We start from the raw sequence: 26,860 nt of genomic DNA on the forward strand, positions 1-26,860 counted from the left end.
TCCTCATCAACCAGGGTTTTTCTCTCTCGTAGTCCTCATCAACCAGGCTTCTTCTCTCTCGTAGTCCTCATTAAGCAGGGTTCTTCTCTCTAGCGGTCCTCATCAACCATGGTTCTTCTCTCTCTCGTGGTCCTCATCAACCAGGGTTTTTCTCTCTCGTAGTCCTCATCAACCAGGCTTCTTCTCTCTCGTAGTCCTCATTAAGCAGGGTTCTTCTGTCTCGTGGTCCTCATCAACCAGGGTTTTTCTCTCTCGTAGTCCTCATCAACCAGGGTTCTTCTCTCTCGTAGTCCTCATCAAGTAGGGTTCTTCTCTCTCTAGTGGTCCTCATCAACCAGGCTTCTTCTCCCTAGTGGTCCTCATCAACCTGGCTTTTTTTCTCTCTCGTGGTCCTCATCAACCAGGGTTCTTCTCTCTAGTAGTCCTCATCAACCAGGCTTCTTCTCTCTCATAGTCCTCATCAACCAGGCTTCTTCTCTCTTGTAGTCCTCATTAAGCAGGGTTCTTCTCTCTAGTAGTCCTCATCAACCATGGTTCTTCTCTCTAGTGGTCCTCATTAAGCAGGGTTCTTCTCTCTCGTAGTCCTCATCAACCATGGTTCTTCTCTCTCGTAGTCCTCATTAAGCAGGGTTCTTCTCTCTCGTAGTCCTCATCAACCAGGGTTCTTCTCTCTCTAGTGGTCCTCATCAAGCAGGCTTCTTCTCCCTAGTGGTCCTCATCAACCAGGCTTTTTCTCTCTCGTGGTCCTCATCAACCAAGGTTCTTCTCTCTCTCGTAGTCCTCATCAAACAGGGTTCTTCTCTCTAGCGGTCCTCATCAAGCAGGGTTCTTCTCTCTCGTAGTCCTCATCAACCAGGCTTCTTCTCTCTCATAGTCCTCATTAAGCAGGGTTCCTCTCTCTAGTAGTCCTCATCAACCATGGTTCTTCTCTCTCTCGTGGTCCTCATCAACCAGGGTTTTTCTCTCTCGTAGTCCTCATCAACCAGGCTTCTTCTCTCTCGTAGTCCTCATTAAGCAGGGTTCTTCTCTCTAGCGGTCCTCATCAACCATGGTTCTTCTCTCTCTCGTGGTCCTCATCAACCAGGGTTCTTCTCTCTCGTAGTCCTCATCAACCAGGCTTCTTCTCTCTCGTAGTCCTCATTAAGCAGGGTTCCTCTCTCTAGTAGTCCTCATCAACCATGGTTCTTCTCTCTCTCGTGGTCCTCATCAACCAGGGTTTTTCTCTCTCGTAGTCCTCATCAACCAGGCTTCTTCTCTCTCGTAGTCCTCATTAAGCAGGGTTCTTCTCTCTAGCGGTCCTCATCAACCATGGTTCTTCTCTCTCTCGTGGTCCTCATCAACCAGGGTTTTTCTCTCTCGTAGTCCTCATCAACCAGGCTTCTTCTCTCTCGTAGTCCTCATTAAGCAGGGTTCTTCTCTCTCGTAGTCCTCATCAACCAGGGTTTTTCTCTCTCGTAGTCCTCATCAACCAGGGTTCTTCTCTCTCGTAGTCCTCATCAAGTAGGGTTCTTCTCTCTCTAGTGGTCCTCATCAACCAGGCTTCTTCTCCCTAGTGGTCCTCATCAACCTGGCTTTTTTTCTCTCTCGTGGTCCTCATCAAGCAGGGTTCTTCTCTCTAGTAGTCCTCATCAACCAGGCTTCATCTCTCTCATAGTCCTCATCAACCAGGCTTCTTCTCTCTTGTAGTCCTCATTAAGCAGGGTTCTTCTCTCTAGTAGTCCTCATCAACCATGGTTCTTCTCTCTAGTGGTCCTCATTAAGCAGGGTTCTTCTCTCTCGTAGTCCTCATCAACCATGGTTCTTCTCTCTCGTAGTCCTCATTAAGCAGGGTTCTTCTCTCTCGTAGTCCTCATCAACCAGGGTTCTTCTCCCTAGTGGTCCTCATCAACCAGGCTTTTTCTCTCTCGTGGTCCTCATCAACCAAGGTTCTTCTCTCTCTAGTGGTCCTCATCAAACAGGGTTCTTCTCTCTAGCGGTCCTCATCAAGCAGGGTTCTTCTCTCTCGTAGTCCTCATCAACCAGGCTTCTTCTCTCTCGTAGTCCTCATTAAGCAGGGTTCCTCTCTCTAGTAGTCCTCATCAACCATGGTTCTTCTCTCTCTCGTGGTCCTCATCAACCAGGGTTTTTCTCTCTCGTAGTCCTCATCAACCAGGCTTCTTCTCTCTCGTAGTCCTCATTAAGCAGGGTTCTTCTCTCTCGTAGTCCTCATCAACCAGGGTTTTTCTCTCTCGTAGTCCTCATCAACCAGGGTTCTTCTCCCTCGTAGTCCTCATCAACCAGGGTTCTTCTCTCTCTAGTGGTCCTCATCAACCAGGCTTCTTCTCCCTAGTGGTCCTCATCAACCTGGCTTTTTTTCTCTCTCGTGGTCCTCATCAACCAGGGTTCTTCTCTCTAGTAGTCCTCATCAACCAGGCTTCTTCTCTCTCATAGTCCTCATCAGCCAGGCTTCTTCTCTCTTGTAGTCCTCATTAAGCAGGGTTCTTCTCTCTAGTAGTCCTCATCAACCATGGTTCTTCTCTCTCGTGGTCCTCATTAAGAAGGGTTCTTCTCTCTCGTAGTCCTCATCAACCATGGTTCTTCTCTCTCGTAGTCCTCATTAAGCAGGGTTCTTCTCTCTCGTAGTCCTCATCAACCAGGGTTCTTCTCTCTCTAGTGGTCCTCATCAAGCAGGCTTCTTCTCCCTAGTGGTCCTCATCAACCAGGCTTTTTCTCTCTCGTGGTCCTCATCAACCAAGGTTCTTCTCTCTCTAGTGGTCCTCATCAAACAGGGTTCTTCTCTCTAGCGGTCCTCATCAAGCAGGGTTCTTCTCTCTCGTAGTCCTCATAAACCAGGCTTCTTCTCTCTCGTAGTCCTCATTAAGCAGGGTTCCTCTCTCTAGTAGTCCTCATCAACCATGGTTCTTCTCTCTCTCGTGGTCCTCATCAACCAGGGTTTTTCTCTCTCGTAGTCCTCATCAACCAGGCTTCTTCTCTCTCGTAGTCCTCATTAAGCAGGGTTCTTCTCTCTAGCGGTCCTCATCAACCATGGTTCTTCTCTCTCTCGTGGTCCTCATCAACCAGGGTTTTTCTCTCTCGTAGTCCTCATCAACCAGGCTTCTTCTCTCTCGTAGTCCTCATTAAGCAGGGTTCTTCTGTCTCGTGGTCCTCATCAACCAGGGTTTTTCTCTCTCGTAGTCCTCATCAACCAGGGTTCTTCTCTCTCGTAGTCCTCATCAAGTAGGGTTCTTCTCTCTCTAGTGGTCCTCATCAACCAGGCTTCTTCTCCCTAGTGGTCCTCATCAACCTGGCTTTTTTTCTCTCTCGTGGTCCTCATCAACCAGGGTTCTTCTCTCTAGTAGTCCTCATCAACCAGGCTTCTTCTCTCTCATAGTCCTCATCAACCAGGCTTCTTCTCTCTTGTAGTCCTCATTAAGCAGGGTTCTTCTCTCTAGTAGTCCTCATCAACCATGGTTCTTCTCTCTAGTGGTCCTCATTAAGCAGGGTTCTTCTCTCTCGTAGTCCTCATCAACCATGGTTCTTCTCTCTCGTAGTCCTCATTAAGCAGGGTTCTTCTCTCTCGTAGTCCTCATCAACCAGGGTTCTTCTCTCTCTAGTGGTCCTCATCAAGCAGGCTTCTTCTCCCTAGTGGTCCTCATCAACCAGGCTTTTTCTCTCTCGTGGTCCTCATCAACCAAGGTTCTTCTCTCTCTCGTAGTCCTCATCAAACAGGGTTCTTCTCTCTAGCGGTCCTCATCAAACAGGGTTCTTCTCTCTCGTAGTCCTCATCAACCAGGCTTCTTCTCTCTCATAGTCCTCATTAAGCAGGGTTCCTCTCTCTAGTAGTCCTCATCAACCATGGTTCTTCTCTCTCTCGTGGTCCTCATCAACCAGGGTTTTTCTCTCTCGTAGTCCTCATCAACCAGGCTTCTTCTCTCTCGTAGTCCTCATTAAGCAGGGTTCTTCTCTCTAGCGGTCCTCATCAACCATGGTTCTTCTCTCTCTCGTGGTCCTCATCAACCAGGGTTTTTCTCTCTCGTAGTCCTCATCAACCAGGCTTCTTCTCTCTCGTAGTCCTCATTAAGCAGGGTTCTTCTCTCTCGTAGTCCTCATCAACCAGGGTTTTTCTCTCTCGTAGTCCTCATCAACCAGGGTTCTTCTCTCTCGTAGTCCTCATCAACCAGGGTTCTTCTCTCTCTAGTGGTCCTCATCAAACAGGCTTTTTCTCTCTCTCGTGGTCCTCATCAACCAGGGTTCTTCTCTCTCTAGTGGTCCTCATCAAACAGGGTTCCTCTCTCTAGTAGTCCTCATCAACCATGGTTCTTCTCTCTCTCGTGGTCCTCATCAACCAGGGTTTTTCTCTCTCGTAGTCCTCATCAACCAGGGTTCTTCTCTCTCGTAGTCCTCATCAACCAGGGGTCTTCTCTCTCTAGTGGTCCTCATCAACCAGGCTTCTTCTCCCTAGTGGTCCTCATCAACCTGGCTTTTTTTCTCTCTCGTGGTCCTCATTAACCAGGGTTCTTCTCTCTAGTAGTCCTCATCAACCAGGCTTCTTCTCTCTCATAGTCCTCATCAACCAGGCTTCTTCTCTCTTGTAGTCCTCATTAAGCAGGGTTCTTCTCTCTAGTAGTCCTCATCAACCATGGTTCTTCTCTCTCGTGGTCCTCATGAAGCAGGGTTCTTCTCTCTCGTAGTCCTCATCAACCATGGTTCTTCTCTCTCGTAGTCCTCATTAAGCAGGGTTCTTCTCTCTCGTGGTCCTCATCAACCAGGGTTCTTCTCTCTCTAGTGGTCCTCATCAAGCAGGCTTCTTCTCCCTAGTGGTCCTCATCAACCAGGCTTTTTCTCTCTCGTGGTCCTCATCAACCAAGGTTCTTCTCTCTCTAGTGGTCCTCATCAAACAGGGTTCTTCTCTCTAGCGGTCCTCATCAAGCAGGGTTCTTCTCTCTCGTAGTCCTCATCAACCAGGCTTCTTCTCTCTCGTAGTCCTCATTAAGCAGGGTTCCTCTCTCTAGTAGTCCTCATCAACCATGGTTCTTCTCTCTCTCGTGGTCCTCATCAACCAGGGTTTTTCTCTCTCGTAGTCCTCATCAACCAGGCTTCTTCTCTCTCGTAGTCCTCATTAAGCAGGGTTCTTCTCTCTAGCGGTCCTCATCAACCATGGTTCTTCTCTCTCTCGTGGTCCTCATCAACCAGGGTTTTTCTCTCTCGTAGTCCTCATCAACCAGGCTTCTTCTCTCTCGTAGTCCTCATTAAGCAGGGTTCTTCTCTCTCGTAGTCCTCATCAACCAGGGTTTTTCTCTCTCGTAGTCCTCATCAACCAGGGTTCTTCTCTCTCGTAGTCTTCATCAACCAGGGTTCTTCTCTCTCTAGTGGTCCTCATCAACCAGGCTTCTTCTCCCTAGTGGTCCTCATCAACCTGGCTTTTTTTCTCTCTCGTGGTCCTCATCAACCAGGGTTCTTCTCTCTAGTAGTCCTCATCAACCAGGCTTCTTCTCTCTCATAGTCCTCATCAACCAGGCTTCTTCTCTCTTGTAGTCCTCATTAAGCAGGGTTCTTCTCTCTAGTAGTCCTCATCAACCATGGTTCTTCTCTCTCGTGGTCCTCATTAAGCAGGGTTCTTCTCTCTCGTAGTCCTCATCAACCATGGTTCTTCTCTCTCGTAGTCCTCATTAAGCAGGGTTCTTCTCTCTCGTAGTCCTCATCAACCAGGGTTCTTCTCTCTCTAGTGGTCCTCATCAAGCAGGCTTCTTCTCCCTAGTGGTCCTCATCAACCAGGCTTTTTCTCTCTCGTGGTCCTCATCAACCAAGGTTCTTCTCTCTCTAGTGGTCCTCATCAAACAGGGTTCTTCTCTCTAGCGGTCCTCATCAAGCAGGGTTCTTCTCTCTCGTAGTCCTCATCAACCAGGCTTCTTGTCTCTCGTAGTCCTCATTAAGCAGGGTTCCTCTCTCTAGTAGTCCTCATCAACCATGGTTCTTCTCTCTCTCGTGGTCCTCATCAACCAGGGTTTTTCTCTCTCGTAGTCCTCATCAACCAGGCTTCTTCTCTCTCGTAGTCCTCATTAAGCAGGGTTCTTCTCTCTCGTAGTCCTCATCAACCAGGGTTTTTCTCTCTCGTAGTCCTCATCAACCAGGGTTCTTCTCTCTCGTAGTTCTCATCAAGTAGGGTTCTTCTCTCTCTAGTGGTCCTCATCAACCAGGCTTCTTCTCCCTAGTGGTCCTCATCAACCTGGCTTTTTTTCTCTCTCGTGGTCCTCATCAACCAGGGTTCTTCTCTCTAGTAGTCCTCATCAACCAGGCTTCTTCTCTCTCATAGTCCTCATCAACCAGGCTTCTTCTCTCTTGTAGTCCTCATTAAGCAGGGTTCTTCTCTCTAGTAGTCCTCATCAACCATGGTTCTTCTCTCTAGTGGTCCTCATTAAGCAGGGTTCTTCTCTCTCGTAGTCCTCATCAACCATGGTTCTTCTCTCTCGTAGTCCTCATTAAGCAGGGTTTTTCTCTCTCGTAGTCCTCATCAACCAGGGTTCTTCTCTCTCTAGTGGTCCTCATCAAGCAGGCTTCTTCTCCCTAGTGGTCCTCATCAACCAGGCTTTTTCTCTCTCGTGGTCCTCATCAACCAAGGTTCTTCTCTCTCTCGTAGTCCTCATCAAACAGGGTTCTTCTCTCTAGCGGTCCTCATCAAGCAGGGTTCTTCTCTCTCGTAGTCCTCATCAACCAGGCTTCTTCTCTCTCATAGTCCTCATTAAGCAGGGTTCCTCTTTCTAGTAGTCCTCATCAACCATGGTTCTTCTCTCTCTCGTGGTCCTCATCAACCAGGGTTTTTCTCTCTCGTAGTCCTCATCAACCAGGCTTCTTCTCTCTCGTAGTCCTCATTAAGCAGGGTTCTTCTCTCTAGCGGTCCTCATCAACCATGGTTCTTCTCTCTCTCGTGGTCCTCATCAACCAGGGTTTTTCTCTCTCGTAGTCCTCATCAACCAGGCTTCTTCTCTCTCGTAGTCCTCATTAAGCAGGGTTCTTCTCTCTCGTAGTCCTCATCAACCAGGGTTTTTCTCTCTCGTAGTCCTCATCAACCAGGGTTCTTCTCTCTCGTAGTCCTCATCAACCAGGGTTCTTCTCTCTCTAGTGGTCCTCATCAACCAGGCTTTTTCTCTCTCTCGTGGTCCTCATCAACCAGGGTTCTTCTCTCTCTAGTGGTCCTCATCAAACAGGGTTCCTCTCTCTAGTAGTCCTCATCAACCATGGTTCTTCTCTCTCTCGTGGTCCTCATCAACCAGGGTTTTTCTCTCTCGTAGTCCTCATCAACCAGGGTTCTTCTCTCTCTAGTGGTCCTCATCAAGCAGGCTTCTTCTCTCTAGTGGTCCTCATCAAGCAGGCTTCTTCTCTCTAGTGGTCCTCATCAAGTAGGGTTCTTCTCTCTTGTGATCCTCATCCCCAAGAAGGATTCAACAGTCCTTTAGGGGATCCTCCACTATTGATACCTGACTTCATATGGAACCACAGGCAGACCATCTCTGTATATATGGGGCACTATGACTTACTGTGACTGCCCAGACTTGCAGAATTCATATCTGCGTGTTCTAATCCATACAGATTCTCAGAGGTACATAACATTTGCTGTCATTTGTAGGCTCTTTCAGCTCCAGCTTTTGCTGCCCTGTGGCTATTCATGATGATCACATCCTCGATATCTCCAGATTATATGTTTCGATAAGTCTCCACTATACCCTGGATGCATCTATGGGTCGGCTCTGCATTCTCACAGTCAGTTAGGTCACCATTATAACTGAGGTTGCCAGTGTCAACAAAGGTAATGGTAATTTTGGAAATCCGATATGGTGTTTGCAAACCACACTCCAGAGATCTCTACCAAAGAAGTCGCTGGATATAAGGATATAAGGATGGTCATGTAATTTTCTGATTAAAATTTTATATGTATATTTTATATTTATCATGACTCATGACGTCAACCCTCCCATCCTCCCTTCTCATGACACTCAGGATTTCACTGAAAATCCGAGTGTTGGGTTGTTTGATTTGGAGAGGGTGACAAGCATGGTCGGTCATGTGACTGATTTGCGTCCCAGTACACGAGCTAAAGGGAGGCTACTCGTGAGTGAATGTTGATATTTACATCCTCTTCAATGAAGGGAATTTCAAGAGATTCAAGTGTTCCACTATGTTCTGATAGAAGAAGGAGACAAGCATAATAAGCATGAGTCACGATAAGTATAAAATATCAATTTTAATCAAGAAATTTCATCCAAGAGTTTTAGTGATCTCACACTCTACATCAGTGGATATCCTCTGAATGCTAGATGTGAGGCCAACCCATTCTTCCTGCCAGAAATCCAGGTACCCTAGGAAGGATTATGTAAAGTTTTCCACACCTCTGTCAAGGGAAATAACTCCTGTGCGAGAAAGACAACACAAAACCATACACCTTTAATATTTCATTCAGGTTAAAACTGTAGGTTTAGAAACATGTTTCACAAAGGCAGTTAAGCTGATCTGTCAAATATTCTACTGTCTTTAATAGTACCATATTGTTCATTTATAAGTGGAACAAGTCCTCTGTCAACTGTAATGAAGTAATGTGTATATTCTAGCACTGGCACATATTCTGGTGATCAGTGCCAGAGTTTATTAAGCTGAACTCAGCTGTCTAGGTAACTAACCATTGTGAGTCACTATCTAACAGAGTATCACTATTGTGAGTCACTATCTAACAGAGTATCACCATTTGAGTCACTATCTAACAGACTATCACTATTGTGAGTCACTATCTAACAGAGTATCACCATTGTGAGTCACTATCTAACAGAGTATCACCATTGTGAGTCACTATCTAACAGAGTATCACCATTTGAGTCACTATCTAATGGAGTATCACTATTGTGAGTCACTATCTAACAGAGTATCACCATTGTGAGTTGCTATCTAACAGAGTATCACCATTGTGAGTCACTATCTAACAGAGTATCACCATTGTGAGTCACTATCTAAAAGGGTATCACCATTGTGAGTTGCTATCTAACAGAGTATCACCATTGTGAGTCACCATCTAACAGAGTATCACCATTGTGAGTCACTATCTAACAGAGTATCACCATTGTGAGTCACTATCTGAATCTGGATCCATGGTGCAGGTCGCGATGACACAACTAAGGATATGCCTGTGGATGAGTTACCTCCCCCTCCTCCACCAGAGCTGGAACCAGAACCAGAGCCAGAACCCACACGACCCGTCGCCGTGGTTACAGCACAGCCAAATGAGCAGAAGACAAAACCTGGCAATAAAGGAAAGAAAGGTAGGTCTAGTTCTTTTTATGTAGGGGTTAAGTTGTTTAGTATAACGAGTGACGGGTATTTAGAGTCCGACACAAAACGTTGCTGTTGAAGAACAGAAGCTGAATAACTGGAAACAAGCTGACATTGATGACTGCATTATTCCCAGATGCTTATTGTTTAACTTTGTAATAATTTGTTTCCAACAGAGTATCTTCCTCCCTACACATTGTATATTGTTATGTAAAACTGAGGGTGTCAAACCTCCCTATCTTCCTCCCTACACATTGTATATTGTTATGTAAAACTGAGGGTGTCAAACCTCCGTATCCTCCTCCCTACACATTGTATATTGTTATGTAAAACTGAGGGTGTCAAACCTCCGTATCTTCCTCCCTACACATTGTATATTGTTATGTAAAACTGAGGGTGTCAAACCTCCGTATCTTCCTCCCTACACATTGTATATTGTTATGTAAAACTGAGGGTGTCAAACCTCCGTATCTTCCTCCCTACACATTGTATATTGTTATGTAAAACTGAGGGTGTCAAACCTCCGTATCTTCCTCCCTACACATTGTATATTGTTATGTAAAACTGAGGGTGTCAAACCTCCGTATCTTCCTCCCTACACATTGTATATTGTTATGTAAAACTGAGGGTGTCAAACCCCCCTATCTTCCTCCCTACACATTGTATATTGTTATGTAAAACTGAGGGTGTCAAACCTCCCTATCTTCCTCCCTACACATTGTATATTGTTATGTAAAACTGAGGGTGTCAAACCTCCGTATCTTCCTCCCTACACATTGTATATTGTTATGTAAAACTGAGGGTGTCAAACCTCCGTATCTTCCTCCCTACACATTGTATATTGTTATGTAAAACTGAGGGTGTCAAACCTCCCTATCTTCCTCCCTACACATTGTATATTGTTATGTAAAACTGAGGGTGTCAAACCTCCGTATCTTCCTCCCTACACATTGTATATTGTTATGTAAAACTGAGGGTGTCAAACCTCCCTATCTTCCTCCCTACACATTGTATATTGTTATGTAAAACTGAGGGTGTCAAACCTCCCTATCTTCCTCCCTACACATTGTATATTGTTATGTAAAACTGAGGGTGTCAAACCTCCCTATCTTCCTCCCTACACATTGTATATTGTTATGTAAAACTGAGGGTGTCAAACCTCCGTATCTTCCTCCCTACACATTGTATATTGTTATGTAAAACTGAGGTTGTCAAACCTCCGTATCTTCCTCCCTACACATTGTATATTGTTATGTAAAACTGAGGGTGTCAAACCTCCGTATCTTCCTCCCTACACATTGTATATTGTTATGTGAAACTGAGGGTGTCAAACCCCCCTATCTTCCTCCCTACACATTGTATATTGTTATTTAAAACTGAGGGTGTCAAACCCCCCTATCTTCCTCCCTACACATTGTATATTGTTATGTAAAACTGAGGGTGTCAAACCTCCGTATCTTCCTCCCTACACATTGTATATTGTTATGTAAAACTGAGGGTGTCAAACCTCCGTATCTTCCTCCCTACACATTGTATATTGTTATGTAAAACTGAGGGTGTCAAACCCCCCTATCTTCCTCCCTACACATTGTATATTGTTATGTAAAACTGAGGGTGTCAAACCTCCGTATCTTCCTCCCTACACATTGTATATTGTTATGTAAAACTGAGGGTGTCAAACCTCCGTATCTTCCTCCCTACACATTGTATATTGTTATGTAAAACTGAGGGTGTCAAGCCTCCGTACCTTCCTCCCTACACATTGTATATTGTTATGTACAACTGAGGGTGTCAACCCTCCCTATCTTCCTCCCTACACATTGTATATTGTTATGTAAAACTGAGGGTGTCAAACCTCCCTATCTTCCTCCCTACACATTGTATATTGTTATGTAAAACTGAGGGTGTCAAACCCCCCTATCTTCCTCCCTACACATTGTATATTGTTATGTAAAACTGAGGGTGTCAAACCTCCCTATCTTCCTCCCTACACATTGTATATTGTTATGTAAAACTGAGGGTGTCAAACCTCCGTATCTTCCTCCCTACACATTGTATATTGTTATGTAAAACTGAGGGTGTCAAACCTCCGTATCTTCCTCCCTACACATTGTATATTGTTATGTAAAACTGAGGGTGTCAAACCTCCGTATCTTCCTCCCTACACATTGTATATTGTTATGTAAAACTGAGGGTGTCAAACCCCCCTATCTTCCTCCCTACACATTGTATATTGTTATGTAAAACTGAGGGTGTCAAACCCCCCTATCTTCCTCCCTACACATTGTATATTGTTATGTAAAACTGAGGGTGTCAAACCTCCGTATCTTCCTCCCTACACATTGTATATTGTTATGTAAAACTGAGGGTGTCAAACCCCCCTATCTTCCTCCCTACACATTGTATATTGTTATGTAAAACTGAGGGTGTCAAACATCCCTATCTTCCTCCCTACACATTGTATATTGTTATGTAAAACTGAGGGTGTCAAACCTCCGTATCTTCCTCCCTACACATTGTATATTGTTATGTAAAACTGAGGGTGTCAAACCTTCCTATCTTCCTCCCTACACATTGTATATTGTTATGTAAAACTGAGGGTGTCAAACCCCCCTATCTTCCTCCCTACACATTGTATATTGTTATGTAAAACTGAGGGTGTCAAACCTCCCTATCTTCCTCCCTACACATTGTATATTGTTATGTAAAACTGAGGGTGTCAAACCTCCGTATCTTCCTCCCTACACATTGTATATTGTTATGTAAAACTGAGGGTGTCAAACCTCCCTTTCTTCCTCCCTACACATTGTATATTGTTATGTAAAACTGAGGGTGTCAAACCTCCGTATCTTCCTCCCTACACATTGTATATTGTTTTGTAAAACTGAGGGTGTCAAACCCCCCTATCTTCCTCCCTACACATTGTATATTGTTATGTAAAACTGAGGGTGTCAAACCCCCCCTATCTTCCTCCCTACACATTGTATATTGTTATGTAAAACTGAGGGTGTCAAACATCCCTATCTTCCTCCGTACACATTGTATATTGTTATGTAAAACTGAGGGTGTCAAACCCCCCTATCTTCCTCCCTACACATTGTATATTGTTATGTAAAACTGAGGGTGTCAAACCTCCGTATCTTCCTCCCTACACATTGTATATTGTTATGTAAAACTGAGGGTGTCAAACCCCCCTATCTTTCTCCCTACACATTGTATATTGTTATGTAAAACTGAGGGTGTCAAACATCCCTATCTTCCTCCTTACACATTGTATATTGTTATGTAAAACTGAGGGTGTCAAATCTCCCTATCTTCCTCCCTACACATTGCATATTGTTATGTAAAACAGAGGGTGTCAAACCCCCCTATCTTCCTCCCTACACATTGTATATTGTTATGTAAAACTGAGGGTGTCAAACCTCCGTATCTTCCTCCCTACACATTGTATATTGTTATGTAAAACTGAGGGTGTCAAACATCCCTATCTTCCTCCCTACACATCGTATATTGTTATGTAAAACTGAGGGTGTCAAACCTCCCTATCTTCCTCCCTACACATTGTATATTGTTGCGTAAAACTGAGGGTGTCAAACCTCCCTATCTTCCTCCCTACACATTGTATATTGTTACGTAAAACTGAGGGTGTCAAACCTCCCTATCTTCCTCCCTACACTTTGTATATTGTTATGTAAAACTGAGGGTGTCAAACCTCCCTATCTTCCTCCCTACACATTGTATATTGTTATGTAAAACTGAGGGTGTCAAACCCCCCTATCTTCCTCCCTACACATTGTATATTGTTATGTAAAACTGAGGGTGTCAAACATCCCTATCTTCCTCCTTACACATTGTATATTGTTATGTAAAACTGAGGGTGTCAAACATCCCTATCTTCCTCCCTACACATTGTATATTGTTATGTAAAACTGAGGGTGTCAAACATCCCTATCTTCCTCCTTACACATTGTATATTGTTATGTAAAACTGAGGGTGTCAAACATCCCTATCTTCCTCCCTACACATCGTATATTGTTATGTAAAACTGAGGGTGTCAAACCTCCCTATCTTCCTCCCTACACATTGTATATTGTTATGTAAAACTGAGGGTGTCAAACATCCCTATCTTCCTCCCTACACATTGTATATTGTTATGTAAAACTGAGGGTGTCAAACCTCCCTATCTTCCTCCCTACACATTGTATATTGTTATGTAAAACTGAGGGTGTCAAGCCTCCCTATCTTCCTATCTTCCTCCCTACAGATTGTATATTGTTATGTACAACTGAGGGTGTCAAACCTCCCTATCTTCCTCCCTAAAGATTGAATATTGTTATACTACTGACCTGTTGACCATATTCTACTGACCTGTATACCGTATACTACTGACCTGTTGACCATATTCTACTGACCTGTTGACCATATTCTACTGACCTGTACACCTCATTCTACTGAACTGTACACCACATGATACTGACCTGTAGGCCATATTCTGCTACTAAGCACACAGGATTGTGTACTGTACACTAGGGGTTGTGACAGCACTTAAAGAGTCTGCACACAGAGTTGACTGCAATGGGTTTTACAGTGTATATAGACAAGTTGGGGGATGGAAACCGAGAATATCACTCTTGCCCACTTTGTATATTGCTTCAAGGATGACTACATCCATTCACAAACTCAGTTCTTCGCAATTGCTTTGAAGACATTTCACCACAGACTGACTCAAAACCAGATGTTGTCATATCAATCCTTGAATGTACATGAAAAAACCTGCAGATCAAATATCACTGGAAGCATATTTGTGACACTCATGTTGAACATGTTTTCATTGATTTTGATCTGTTTTTTATTGGTGATCCAGACGCAGCCAAGCTCTTACGTTATGCATGTAAATCTTCTGATATACTCTTCAAATAAACTTTCATCTGTTCTCACATTAATTTTTGAGGATTTAAAACTGAAAAATTAAAAAATTAAAAATGGCCAAAATCTTGTTTGTAGTTTGTAAAGCAATAATAAAAAGAAAGTTAGCTCATGATTCATACATATTTTACTGATGTAGCCTATATGGCATCCATTCTGAAAAATGTCCATCAATAAATTATTTATGAGAACTGGAGAATTTTAGAAAAAGTTACGATGAAAATAGTAGAAAAATTGAATATTTTTACCTTTTTCCCCCAAAATCTGAAAAATGTGAAAAATTTGCCAGGCCTCTTGATCTACATGAAATAGGAATGGTATATGCTACAACCAAGTCAAATTTCAGGCTTGTATCACAAAGTCCACAGTTTGATCTCTTACCTGCTGGGCAAATTAGACCATATACTACTGACCTGTACACCACTCGAAACTCAGACCTGTAGACCATATACTACTGACCTGTACACCACACGAAACTCAGACCGGTAGACCATATACTACTGACCTGTACACCACACGAAACTCAGACCGGTAGACCATATACTACTGACCTGCACACCACACGAAACTCAGACCTGTAGACCATATACTACTGACCTGCACACCACACGAAACTCAGACCGGTAGACCATATACTACTGACCATACACTACTGACCTGTACACCACACGAAACTCAGACCTGTAGACCATATACTACTGACCTGTACACCACACGAAACTCAGACCTGTAGACCATATACTACTGACCTGTACACCACACGAAACTCAGACCTGTAGACCATATACTACTGACCTGTACACCACACGAAACTCAGACCTGTAGACCATATACTACTGACCTGTACACCACTCGAAACTCAGACCGGTAGACCATATACTACTGACCTGTACACCACACGAAACTCAGACCAGTAGACCATATACTACTGACCTGTACACCACACGAAACTCAGACCTGTAGACCATATACTATGCAACTGTTGACCACATTCTACTAACCTCTAGGCCACAATCTACCCACCTCTACACCAGATACGGCTGATATGTAAACCACATCCTACTTACCTGTAGAGCTCTTGGTATTGCTGACAGCTCACTACAGACCTCTAGATAGACATTTTCTGTGATTGACATCAGCTTTTGGTCTTCAGTTACTGTGATTATGAGGTAGGGGAGATAACTCTCTTGCCTCAACTTCAACCCTCTATGTATGAAAAATTTTATATATCTTCCACTAATCCTCTGACAAGGACTGAAGTAGAAGGTGTGTAAGATTTATTATCTTCCACTGATCTGAGTCACCGTTATGACTAGGGTGATAGGTAGAAGGTGTGAGATATATATAACCCACTGATCTTAGTCTTGTGAATGTGGTGAAGGTACAAGGTGTGTGACATATATCTTCCACTGATCTGAGTCATGTGACTATGTTAAAGGTAGAAGGTGTGTGATATATATCCCTCACTGATCTGAGTTATGTGACTATGGTGAATGTAGAAGGTGTGTGATATATATCTTCCACTGATCTGAGTCATGTGACTATGGTGAATGTAGAGGGTGTGTGATATATATCCCCCACTGATCTGAGTCATGTGACTATGGTGAAGGTAGAAGGTGTGTGATATACATTGTATATCCCTCACTGATCTGAGTCATGTGACTATGGTGAATGTAGAGGGTGTGTGATATATGTCTTCCACTGATTTGTGTCATGTGACTATGGTGAAGGTGGAAGGTGTGTGATATATATCCCCCACTGATCTGAGTCATATGACTATGGTGAATGTAGAGGGTGTGTGATATATATCCCCCACTGATCTGAGTCATGTGACTATGGTGAAGGTAGAAGGTGTGTGATATACATTGTATATCCCTCACTGATCTGAGTCATGTGACTCATGTGAATGTAGAGGGTGTGTGATATATGTCTTCCACTGATTTGAGTCATGTGACTATGGTGAAGGTGGAAGGTGTGTGATATATATCCCTCACTGATCTGAGTTATGTGACTATGGTGAATGTAGAAGGTGTGTGATATATATCTTCCACTGATCTGAGTCATGTGACTATGGTGAATGTAGAGGGTGTGTGATATATATCCCCCACTGATCTGAGTCATGTGACTATGGTGAAGGTAGAAGGTGTGTGATATACATTGTATATCCCTCACTGATCTGAGTCATGTGACTATGGTGAATGTAGAGGGTGTGTGATATATGTCTTCCACTGATTTGAGTCATGTGACTATGGTGAAGGTGGAAGGTGTGTGATATATATCCCCCACTGATCTGAGTCATGTGACTATGGTGAATGTAGAGGGTGTGTGATATATATCCCCCACTGATCTGAGTCATGTGACTATGGTGAATGTAGAGGGTGTGTGATATATATCCCCCACTGATCTGAGTCATGTGACTATGGTGAAGGTAGAAGGTGTGTGATATACATTGTATATCCCTCACTGATCTGAGTCATGTGACTCATGTGAATGTAGAGGGTGTGTGATATATGTCTTCCACTGATTTGAGTCATGTGACTATGGTGAAGGTGGAAGGTGTGTGATATATATCCCCCACTGATCTGAGTCATGTGACTATGGTGAATGTAGAAGGTGTGTGATATATATCCCCCACTGATCTGAGTCATGTGACTATGGTGAAGGTAGAAGGTGTGTGATATACATTGTATATCCCTCACTGATCTGAGTCATGTGACTATGGTGAATGTAGAGGGTGTGTGATATATGTCTTCCACTGATTTGAGTCATGTGACTATGGTGAAGGTGGAAGGTGTGTGATATAGATCTTCCACTGATCTGAGTCATTTGACTATATTGAAGGTAGAAGGTGTGTGATATATATCCCTCACTGATCTGAGTCATGTGACTATGGTGAATGTAGAGGGTGTGTGATATATATCTTCTTCTGATCAGAGTCATGTGACTAAGGGGTAGAAATGTGATGATCTGAGCCTGTGTCTGACTGACTGACTGACTATAGATGCAGTGTGTAAGCATGGTCACGCTGAAGTTCATATTTGACATTTAATTCACACATATTCATATTTCTGAGTTTGGAATAGAGGTAATCTCACTGTAGTACTGGTGGCTTTACTGACTTATTGACTCTGGGCTACTGACATACTGACCTTAGCTACTGACATACTGACCCCGGACTTCTGACATACTCACATCAGCTACTGACATGCTGACCTTAGCTACTGACATACTGACCTTAGCTACTGACATACTGACCCCGGACTTCTGACATACTCACATCAGCTACTGACATGCTGACCTTAGCTACTGACATACTGATCCTGTGCTAATGACATTTCAACTTTGGGCTATTCACATACTCACCTCAGGGTACTTACATACTGACCTTTGGCTACTAACATACTGACCTCAGGCTACTGATATAATATAGTCTACTGACATTTTGACCATGGGCTACTGACAAACTGACATCGGGATACTGACATATTGACATCAGGTTACTAACACACTGACCTCAGGCTACTGACATATTGACATCAGGTTACTAACACACTGACCTCAGGCTACTGACATATATTGACCATGTGCTACTGACATACTGACATACTGACTTTGGGCTACTGACATACTGACCCTGCACTACTTACATGCTGACCTCACATTTTGATGTTAGACTACTGACATTCTGAACTGGGCTACTGACATGCTGACCTCAGACTACTGACATACTGACTTTTGGCTACTGACATACTGGCCTCAGGGTACACCTCAGGATACGTACTGACATACTGACTTTTGACTACTGACACACTGGCCTCGGGTACACCTCAGGATCCATACTGACATACTGACTTTTGGCTACTGACATACTGACCTCAGGGTACACCTCAGGATATGTACTGACATACTGACTTTTGGCTACTGACACACTGAAATCAGGGTACACCTCAGGATATGTACTGACATACTGACTTTTGTCTACTGACACACTGACCTCAGGCTACTGACATACTGACTTTGGGCTGCTAACATGCTGACCTCAGGCTACTGACATACCAATGTCAGGCATAATGACTTTCGGTTACTGTCATGCTGACCTTAGGCTACTGACATACTGACTGTGGTTATTTAACATCCTCACCACAGGCTACTCACCATCCTGACCTCAGGCTACTGACATCCTGAACTCAGGCTACTGATATCCTAACCTTAGGCTACTGACATCCTGACCTCAATTCAGCGTCATTTTAAGCGGCGCTTAAAATGTTGAATAAAACATATTTCACATGAGTAATTGTTAAATATGGTGTTGGAAATCTGAGATCACAACCTAGTCAGGAATTTGGAGTGTACCTTTGATGGTGGCGATATTTCATTTTGACACAAAAAATACTTTTTGGACCAAAGCGAGGGAAGTGTGTTGCCAACCTTTGCTCACTTCACTCGCATATATGAAGACTGGTCATATTCTCTACGCTGCGCAACACTACTTGCGCTACAGTTTGCCTGTGCTCCTGGTATAATGACTTTAAAAATGAGGTCAGTCACTGGTGTGTGTGGCCCAGTCTATTTTCTGAATTCATCATTCTCCATCTGCAATAGCAATGTCCATATGTTTACGGAAGTGACATCACGAGCTACACTCACTCAGACATGTGTAGACCAGTGTAGCATAAACAGCAAACAATGGTCAGATTATTATGCCCGTTGAGACATGCGAACAATACAAGACGAAACTAAAGTATTGTCAGGACACTTGTACTTTGCTGACCCATACTGTTTGCGAAGTGGCTGGGTTGATGGACTGACAACATGTCCAGGGATAACTTTCATGGATATTTATTCCTATCTGTCGAGACACCCCTGGTCAGTTCACCCACGAATCTATGAGAGCCTTCAAGTCACTGAAGGCAAATGAATATATGGAAAGTGGACACCTTTTAAGATGACTTAAGTATATCTGGAATTTGAGGCATTTTATGAAATAGGTATTGTGGGCCGAAGTCAGGTGAATAAAAATATAATCATTTGTACATAACATTTAACACATTAAAAATACCCCTTACTTGGCAAATAATTTATATCAAATTAATTGCCTGTATCCTGCAGCCACTTCTGTTGTCTGCAAGTCTCAGTCGGTATGCGATGAAATTTCAAGCCTGAACCTTTCTTGAAACGATTCATGCACCCCATTGCCACACACAGAATGACCACCCTATAACAAGAATGAATGTCAAACCCGAAAAACAGACCAGGAAGAGTTGTTACTATCAAATGTGTGCAGCTTGTGTGGTTCTCTCATGTTTATAAGAGAGAGATGTTTATTCAAGTCTCACTTCCTGTGCATAATAAATGTGCATGTACACACACATATGCCAAGACTGATTATACACACATATACCAAGACTGATTATACACTCATATACCAAGACTGATTATATACACATATACCAAGACTGACTATACACACATATGCCAAGACTGATTATACACACATATGCCAAGACTGACTATACACACACATTTCATCCATACATCCATCCATACATAGGAAGGCGCATACTGCATGTGCGTGCGCAATGCACACACACACACACACACACACACACACACACACACACACACACACACACACACACACACACACACACACACACACACACACACACACACACACACACACACACACACACACACACACACACACACACACACACACACACACACACACACACACATAATCATACATAAGGTGGTATGTTCGGAATGTATTTTCCAGAGATCACAAAGCCAACTATATGCATCAATTACATGCAGCTGTCATCGAAGTTGTGTCATGTCTATTGTAGACAAGTTAATTTGCTCATAAACATTGAGTTTTTAAATAAGTTTAAAAACATTTTTTCCCAGGAATTACTTCTATTCTGTTGAGAGACCACTCATGGATAAAACTTGGTAGTCTATGACAGGGCATACTTTATGTTTACTTTCTGCCTACCGCGTCATGTGATCAAAACACTGCCATCACTGTGGTCTGTCCTATGGTCTGTCCTATTGAAGGATAGGTTGTTGATGCATTTGTTTGGGATTTGAGATCTCAAACTGTTTCTTACTGCTGCAGGACAGCTAACTACTCTCAGCACTTTGGAAACAAGCTATTGTTGAAGAGTCTCAACGAAGGCTTTCTAAAATATCCAACCACCAGTCATAAGTCACTGCTGGGTAGGTTTTACTGGACGTTGAACAAGGGAGGAAGTAGGGTGAGGGAGGAAGTAGGGTGTGGAGAGTGGGGGGAGTTGATGAGAGGAATAATCCCACCTGGGTACCCTTACAGCCCCCACCTAGTACAGATCTGCTATAAATGTGTACTGTTACACATCCAACCGAGTGTGAGAAAATTACTCCCACCTACTGCAGACGATTTCCTGTACTATCTAATGGCTAAGTCTCCCCAACTACGCACATAGACATGAAACAGCGAGTTGTGATGCCTGGCCGTGATGTCATGATGACTGCAGCACATGCTTCCTGCAATTACTCACATCATCAAACAACAGATGCTCCCCCACCCCCACTGTGAGGCCTTCCTAGCCCCCTGCATTACCACCAGACATAATGCCCTGTACATGCTACAAATGGAAGGGTGTAGATCAACATGCCTATTTACTGGAACAAGAGTATTTACCAGTCCAGAACAACTATAGCTTTTAGAGAAGATTTTTCTTCACCTGTCCTTCATCAGTTGTATATGTAGTTAACAACTTCTGTTTAAAAATCAAGTTTCAAACATAAAAAATCTGACATGTAAGAAGGTGTCTAGCATTTCATTAAGAATTTGTATGAAACAAAGAGCCAGTATTGTCCCAACTGTGACCCAAGTCCTGTATCTCCCCAACAATAATCCTTGTGGTATCAGGAAGTGAAGCTTGACCACAGGGGAACACATGGTCACTCCCAGCTACCACAGTTATCTCCCTTAGCTTCCAGTTTGACCTCGTGCCAAGGAATGTGACAAGCTCTGTGCCCTGGGTCAACACAACACCCATGTCCACCATGGGAACCAAGCATCACACAAGCCCGACTCAGTCCCCACCAGACACAACTTCCTGTCCCAGTGGAGAAACCCCACTCACAAACCCACCTCCTTTCCCCTCATTTAGCTTTGGCCATATTAAGTATGAGAGCGTGTGTTGGCAGCTAGCAGCCTCACTCTCAGATACAGCACCAGGGATGATTACCCCTCTATTTTGGGAACATAGCTGGGATTCTCACTCTCCCTTCAGTGGAAGGGAATAATTAATTAGTGTTGCTGGTAGGGAGTGAAGCAGGGGGTTAGCTTCAGCAGTAGTAGACAGCTGGTTGTCATTCCATGTGGAGCATTGTCTACACTGCCTCACTTGTAAACAAGACCTGGATTTCTTTTCTGCCATTTTCTGTGAGTTAATACTTAACTAGAAGGTGAGTTGCAAACTTTATGTGGCTTGTGATACTGTGCAGTGTTAGGACTCTGTGGGGTGAGTAGGTAGTTACTCTCTGAAGGATCAGGTTACATTGGTGTGTTGAGGCCAACACTACAAACTCCCCAGCTTACAGTACCAGTTTATTGTCTGTTGGTGAACCAGCTTTTTGCCTTAATAACTAGTTACTGAGCTCTACAAACTCCCGAACTTACAGTACCAACTTATTGTCTGTTGGTGAACTTTATATTTGACTTAGTGACCAGAAGGCCAGCACTACAAACTCCCCAGCTTACAGTACCAGTTTATTGTCTGTTGGTGAACCAGCTTATTGCCTTAATAACTTGTTACTGAGCTCTACAAACTCCCCAGCTTATAGTACCAGTTCATTGTCTGTTGATGAACCAGCTTTTTGCCTTAATAACTAGTTACTGAGCTCTACAAACTCCCGAACTTACAGTACCAACTTATTGTCTGTTGGTGAACTTTATATTTGACTTAGTGATCAGAAGGCCAGCATTACAAACTCCCCAGCTTACAGTACCAACTTATTGTCTGTTGGTTAATGATCTATTGGACTTAGCAGCCAGTTGCCCCCTCTTGACCTTACTCCTAGTTCAAAATGTCCTCAGTGTCTGCCAGAAGCTTGTAGTTTCCATTTCCTTTCTGTCAGATACATCATGCTTACAGCAGGTAACATATGTACATGATCACTGAGGTTGATCATCCTCTCCTTGATTTTACCCGAGAGGAAGTACATAAACACAAGTTAAGCACATACCTATCACCACAGCTCAAATCAGTGGGAAAGAAATGGAATTGTATGTGTTCATGTGTAAATGATGACATGTAATGTCTGTTTTGTGTTTAATGAATGGAATGGAGTACATGTGTGTGTGTGAAGAATCACCTGAAATGTCTGCTATGTATGTGAAAATGAAATGTAATTTCAGTGTGTAAATGACCTGACATATCTGTTATGTGTGTGAATACTGAGGTGAAATATCTGTTATATGTGGGTACAGTGAAATGGAATGTCTGTTTGTGTGTGAATAGTGACATGAAATATCTGTAATGTGTGTGGTGTGACTTCTAATGTTTGAAGTGATGGAAAATGAGGTGAATAACTTAGAAATGGTCTTGGATTGATGGGAAGAATGAATGAATGATAATGAAGTGAAGACCAAAAGACATAGTAAAGAATATATATAAAAGAATATATATATATCATTGTTCACACATGGCAAAGCATTTATGTCATTCTCTGCACACAACAAAGCATTGTGACGTTTTTCTCACAGAGCAAAGCATTCAGATCATTTTTCATTCAGAGAAAAGCATTTGAGTCTTTCTTGTAACAAAATAAGCATTTAAGTTGTTCTCACACAATAAAGCATTTAAGGCTTTCTTCTCACACAATAAAGCCATATGTCATTGTTCACACAAAGCAAACACAATAAAGCGTTATGTCATTTTTAACATTTTGTTATGTTTGAAGAGCAACATAAATGTTCTTCAGAGTGCAAAGTGTGCTGTGTGTGAAAAAATTCATGAATGCTTTGTCGTTTGGGATGAATGACATGAAGAATGTTATAAATGATATTTTGTGTGTAAAGACTGAAATGAGTGAGTATACTCAGTATGGGCCTGATTCCAGGAGCTAGTTCTGATCCTGGTTGACCCACCCTGTCAGTGCTGTATCATTGTAGCAACAGCTGTGTAAATCTGACACATGTGTAACATGAAACCTAGGTGAAGAAGACCATAATCCCAGGTGATGCTCAGCACTGAGAGGTACAGTCTACAGCAGTGGTTACAGCATTATGGATAATTGGTATAAGTGATGGGATATTGTATTCCTACTCTTATCCACCAATCATGTGTGGTATAAGTGATGGGATATTGTATTCCTACCGTTATCCACCAAACGTGTGGTATAAGTGATGGGATATTGTATTCCTACTGTTATCCACCAAAAATATGTGGTATAAGTGATGGGATATTGTATTCCTACTGTTATCCACCAATCATGTGTGGTATAAGTGATGGGATATTGTATTCCTACTCTTATCCACCAAACATGTGTGGTATAGGTGATGGGATATTGTATTCCTACTCTTATCCACCAATCATGTGTGGTATAAGTGATGGGATATTGTATTCCTACCGTTATCCACCAAACGTGTCGTATAAGTGATGGGATATTGTAATCCTACTGTTATCCACCAAAAATGTGTGGTATAAGTGATGGGATATTGTATTCCTACTGTTATCCACCAATCATGTGTGGTATAAGTGATGGGATATTGTATTCCTACTCTTATCCACCAAACATGTGTGGTATAGGTGATGGGATATTGTATTCCTACTCTTATCCACCAATCATGTGTGGTATAGGTGATGGGATATTGTATTCCTACTCTTATCTACCAAATGTGTGGTATAGGTGATGGGATATTGTATTCCTACTGTTATCCACCAATCATGTGTGGTATAGGTGATGGTATATTGTATTCCTACTGTTATCCACCAATCATGTGTGGTATAGGTGATGGGATATTGTATTCCTACTCATATCTACCAAATGTGTGGTATAGGTGATGGGATATTGTATTCCTACTGTTATCCACCAATCATGTGTGGTATAGGTGATGGGATATTGTATTCCTACTCTTATCCACCAATCACATGGATTGTATAGGTGATGGTATATTGTACAATATTCCTACTGTTATTTATCAATCATATGTGGTATAAGTGATAGTATATATTGTATTTCTACTGTTATTTTCAATTTAGTGTGATACAAGTGATGGTATATTGTATTCCTACTGTCATTCATCAATATATTGAGGTATACGTGGTGGTATACTGAGAGGTACACACATTTGGCTTAAAGCCAACATAACGTTTCTCTCAAGAATGTAGCTGGAAGGCAGATAGTTATCTGGTGAGTGTATGGCAGGCTTGCTGTGCTCAGAGATTTCCTCATATTTACATTGTACATGTGTTGGAATGTACCACTTGATTGTCTTCTGTAGTGATCCAAAGAAAAGTTACACTGGTCTAAAATCCTGTTCCAATAAGCAATATACTAATCCTGCTGGTCCAATAGGCAATATACTAATCCTGCTGGTCCAATAGGCAATATACTAATCCTGCTGGTCCAATAGGCAATATACTAATCCTGCTGGTCCAATAGGCAATATACTAATCCTGCTGGTCCAATAGGCAATATACAAATCCTGCTGGTCCAATAGGCAATATACTAATCCTGTGTAATATGCTGATCCACAAGACAATGTGATGATCCACTGTGTTTGTGAGATGAACATTGGTTTGGTGCCAGTGTTGTGTGGTTGTAGGCAGTCTTCACTGTAGTGTTAGGTAAGAGTAACAATGAATCCTGCTGCCACAATAAACCCTCAAACACAAGTTATGAATGGCATTGACATGTACAAGACAGCTATGTTATCTCCAGTGCTGACTGCTCCCCTCTCCCTGGAGTAGGGAAATGTGAGGGGTGATGGTGGCGAGACTTACACGGATAGTTTTCTCTACATCAACACACAGTACATCATAGCTCAACCTACACGAACTTGCATCAACATCAGGAGCAAGTGGTATTTAGCTCCGACTCAATTCAGTATGATGACTTGTCTGAATAAAGTCGTACAAGTAGTGGGGCTGGATGTGGTGGTGTGAGCGATGGGGCTGGATGTGGTGATGTGAGGAATGGGGCTGGATGTGGTGGTGTGAGGGATGGGGCTGGATGTGGTGGTGTGAGGGATGGGACTGGATGTGGTGATGTGAGGAATGGGGCTGGATGTGGTGGTGTGAGTCATGGAGGTGGATGTGGTGGTGTGAGGGATGGGGCTGGATGTGGTGGTGTGAGGGATGGGGCTGGATGTGGTGGTGTAAGTCATGGAGGTGGATGTGGTGGTGTGAGGAATGGGGCTGGATGTGGTGGTGTAAGTCATGGAGGTGGATGTGGTGGTGTGAGGGATGGGGCTGGATGTGGTGGTGTGAGGGATGGGGCTGGATGTGGTGGTGTAAGTCATGGAGGTGGATGTGGTGGTGTGAGGGATGGGGCTGGATGTGGTGGTGTAAGTCATGGAGGTGGATGTGGTGGTGTAAGTCATGGAGGTGGATGTGGTGGTGTGAGGGATGGGGGTGGATGTGGTGGTGTGAGGGATGGGGCTGGATGTGGTGGTGTGAGGGATGGAGGTGGATGTGGTGGTGTAAGTCATGGAGGTGGATGTGGTGGTGTGAGGGATGGGGCTGGATGTGGTGGTGTAAGTCATGGAGATGGATGTGGTGGTGTGAGCGATGGGTCTGGATGTGGTGGTGTGAGGGATGGGGGTGGATGTGGTGGTGTGAGGGATGGGGCTGGATGTGGTGGTGTGAGGGATGGGGGTGGATGTGGTGGTGTGAGCGATGGGGCTGGATGTGGTGGTGTGAGGGATGGGGCTGGATGTGGTGGTGTAAGTCATGGAGATGGATGTGGTGGTGTGAGGGATGGGGTTGGATGTGGTGGTGTAAGTCATGGAGGTGGATGTGGTGGTGTGAGGGATGGGGCTGGATGTGGTGGTGTGAGGGATGGGGCTGGATGTGGTGGTGTGAGGGATGGGGCTGGATGTGGTGATGTGAGGAATGGGGCTGGATGTGGTGGTATGAGGGATGGGGCTGGATGTGGTGATGTGAGGAATGGGGCTGGATGTGGCTATGTGAGGGATGGGGCTGGATGTGGTGATGTGAGGGATGGGGCTGGATGTGGTGGTGTAAGTCATGGAGGTGGATGTGGTGGTGTGAGGGATGGGGCTGGATGTGGTGGTGTGAGGGATGGGGCTGGATGTGGTGGTGTAAGTCATGGAGGTGGATGTGGTGGTGTGAGGGATGGGGCTGGATGTGGCTATGTGAGGGATGGGGCTGGATGTGGTGATGTGAGGGATGGGGCTGGATGTGGTGGTGTAAGTCATGGAGGTGGATGTGGTGGTGTGAGGGATGGGGCTGGATGTGGTGGTGTGAGGGATGGGGCTGGATGTGGTGGTGTAAGTCATGGAGGTGGATGTGGTGGTGTGAGGGATGGGGCTGGATGTGGCTATGTGAGGGATGGGGCTGGATGTGGTGGTGTGAGGAATGGGTCTGGATGTGGTGGTGTGAGTGGTGGAGGTGGATGTGGA

General features: G+C 43.7%; 1 protein-coding gene across 3 annotated transcripts in view; it reads left to right on the forward strand.

Moving 5' to 3' along the window:
• LOC137280690 (unconventional myosin-XVI-like) overlaps nucleotides 1–26,860 on the forward strand; it is a 236,700-nt gene that overhangs the window by 169,277 nt on the left and 40,563 nt on the right. For all 3 annotated transcript variants that reach the window (XM_067811903.1, XM_067811906.1, XM_067811904.1), the window contains exon 33: nucleotides 9,123–9,284. In XM_067811903.1, the coding sequence (XP_067668004.1) occupies nucleotides 9,123–9,284 (162 nt within the window). The remainder of the gene's footprint in view (nucleotides 1–9,122; nucleotides 9,285–26,860) is intronic.

The sequence above is a fragment of the Haliotis asinina genome, chromosome 4, assembly GCF_037392515.1.
Source record: "Haliotis asinina isolate JCU_RB_2024 chromosome 4, JCU_Hal_asi_v2, whole genome shotgun sequence".
NCBI lineage: Eukaryota > Metazoa > Mollusca > Gastropoda > Lepetellida > Haliotidae > Haliotis > Haliotis asinina.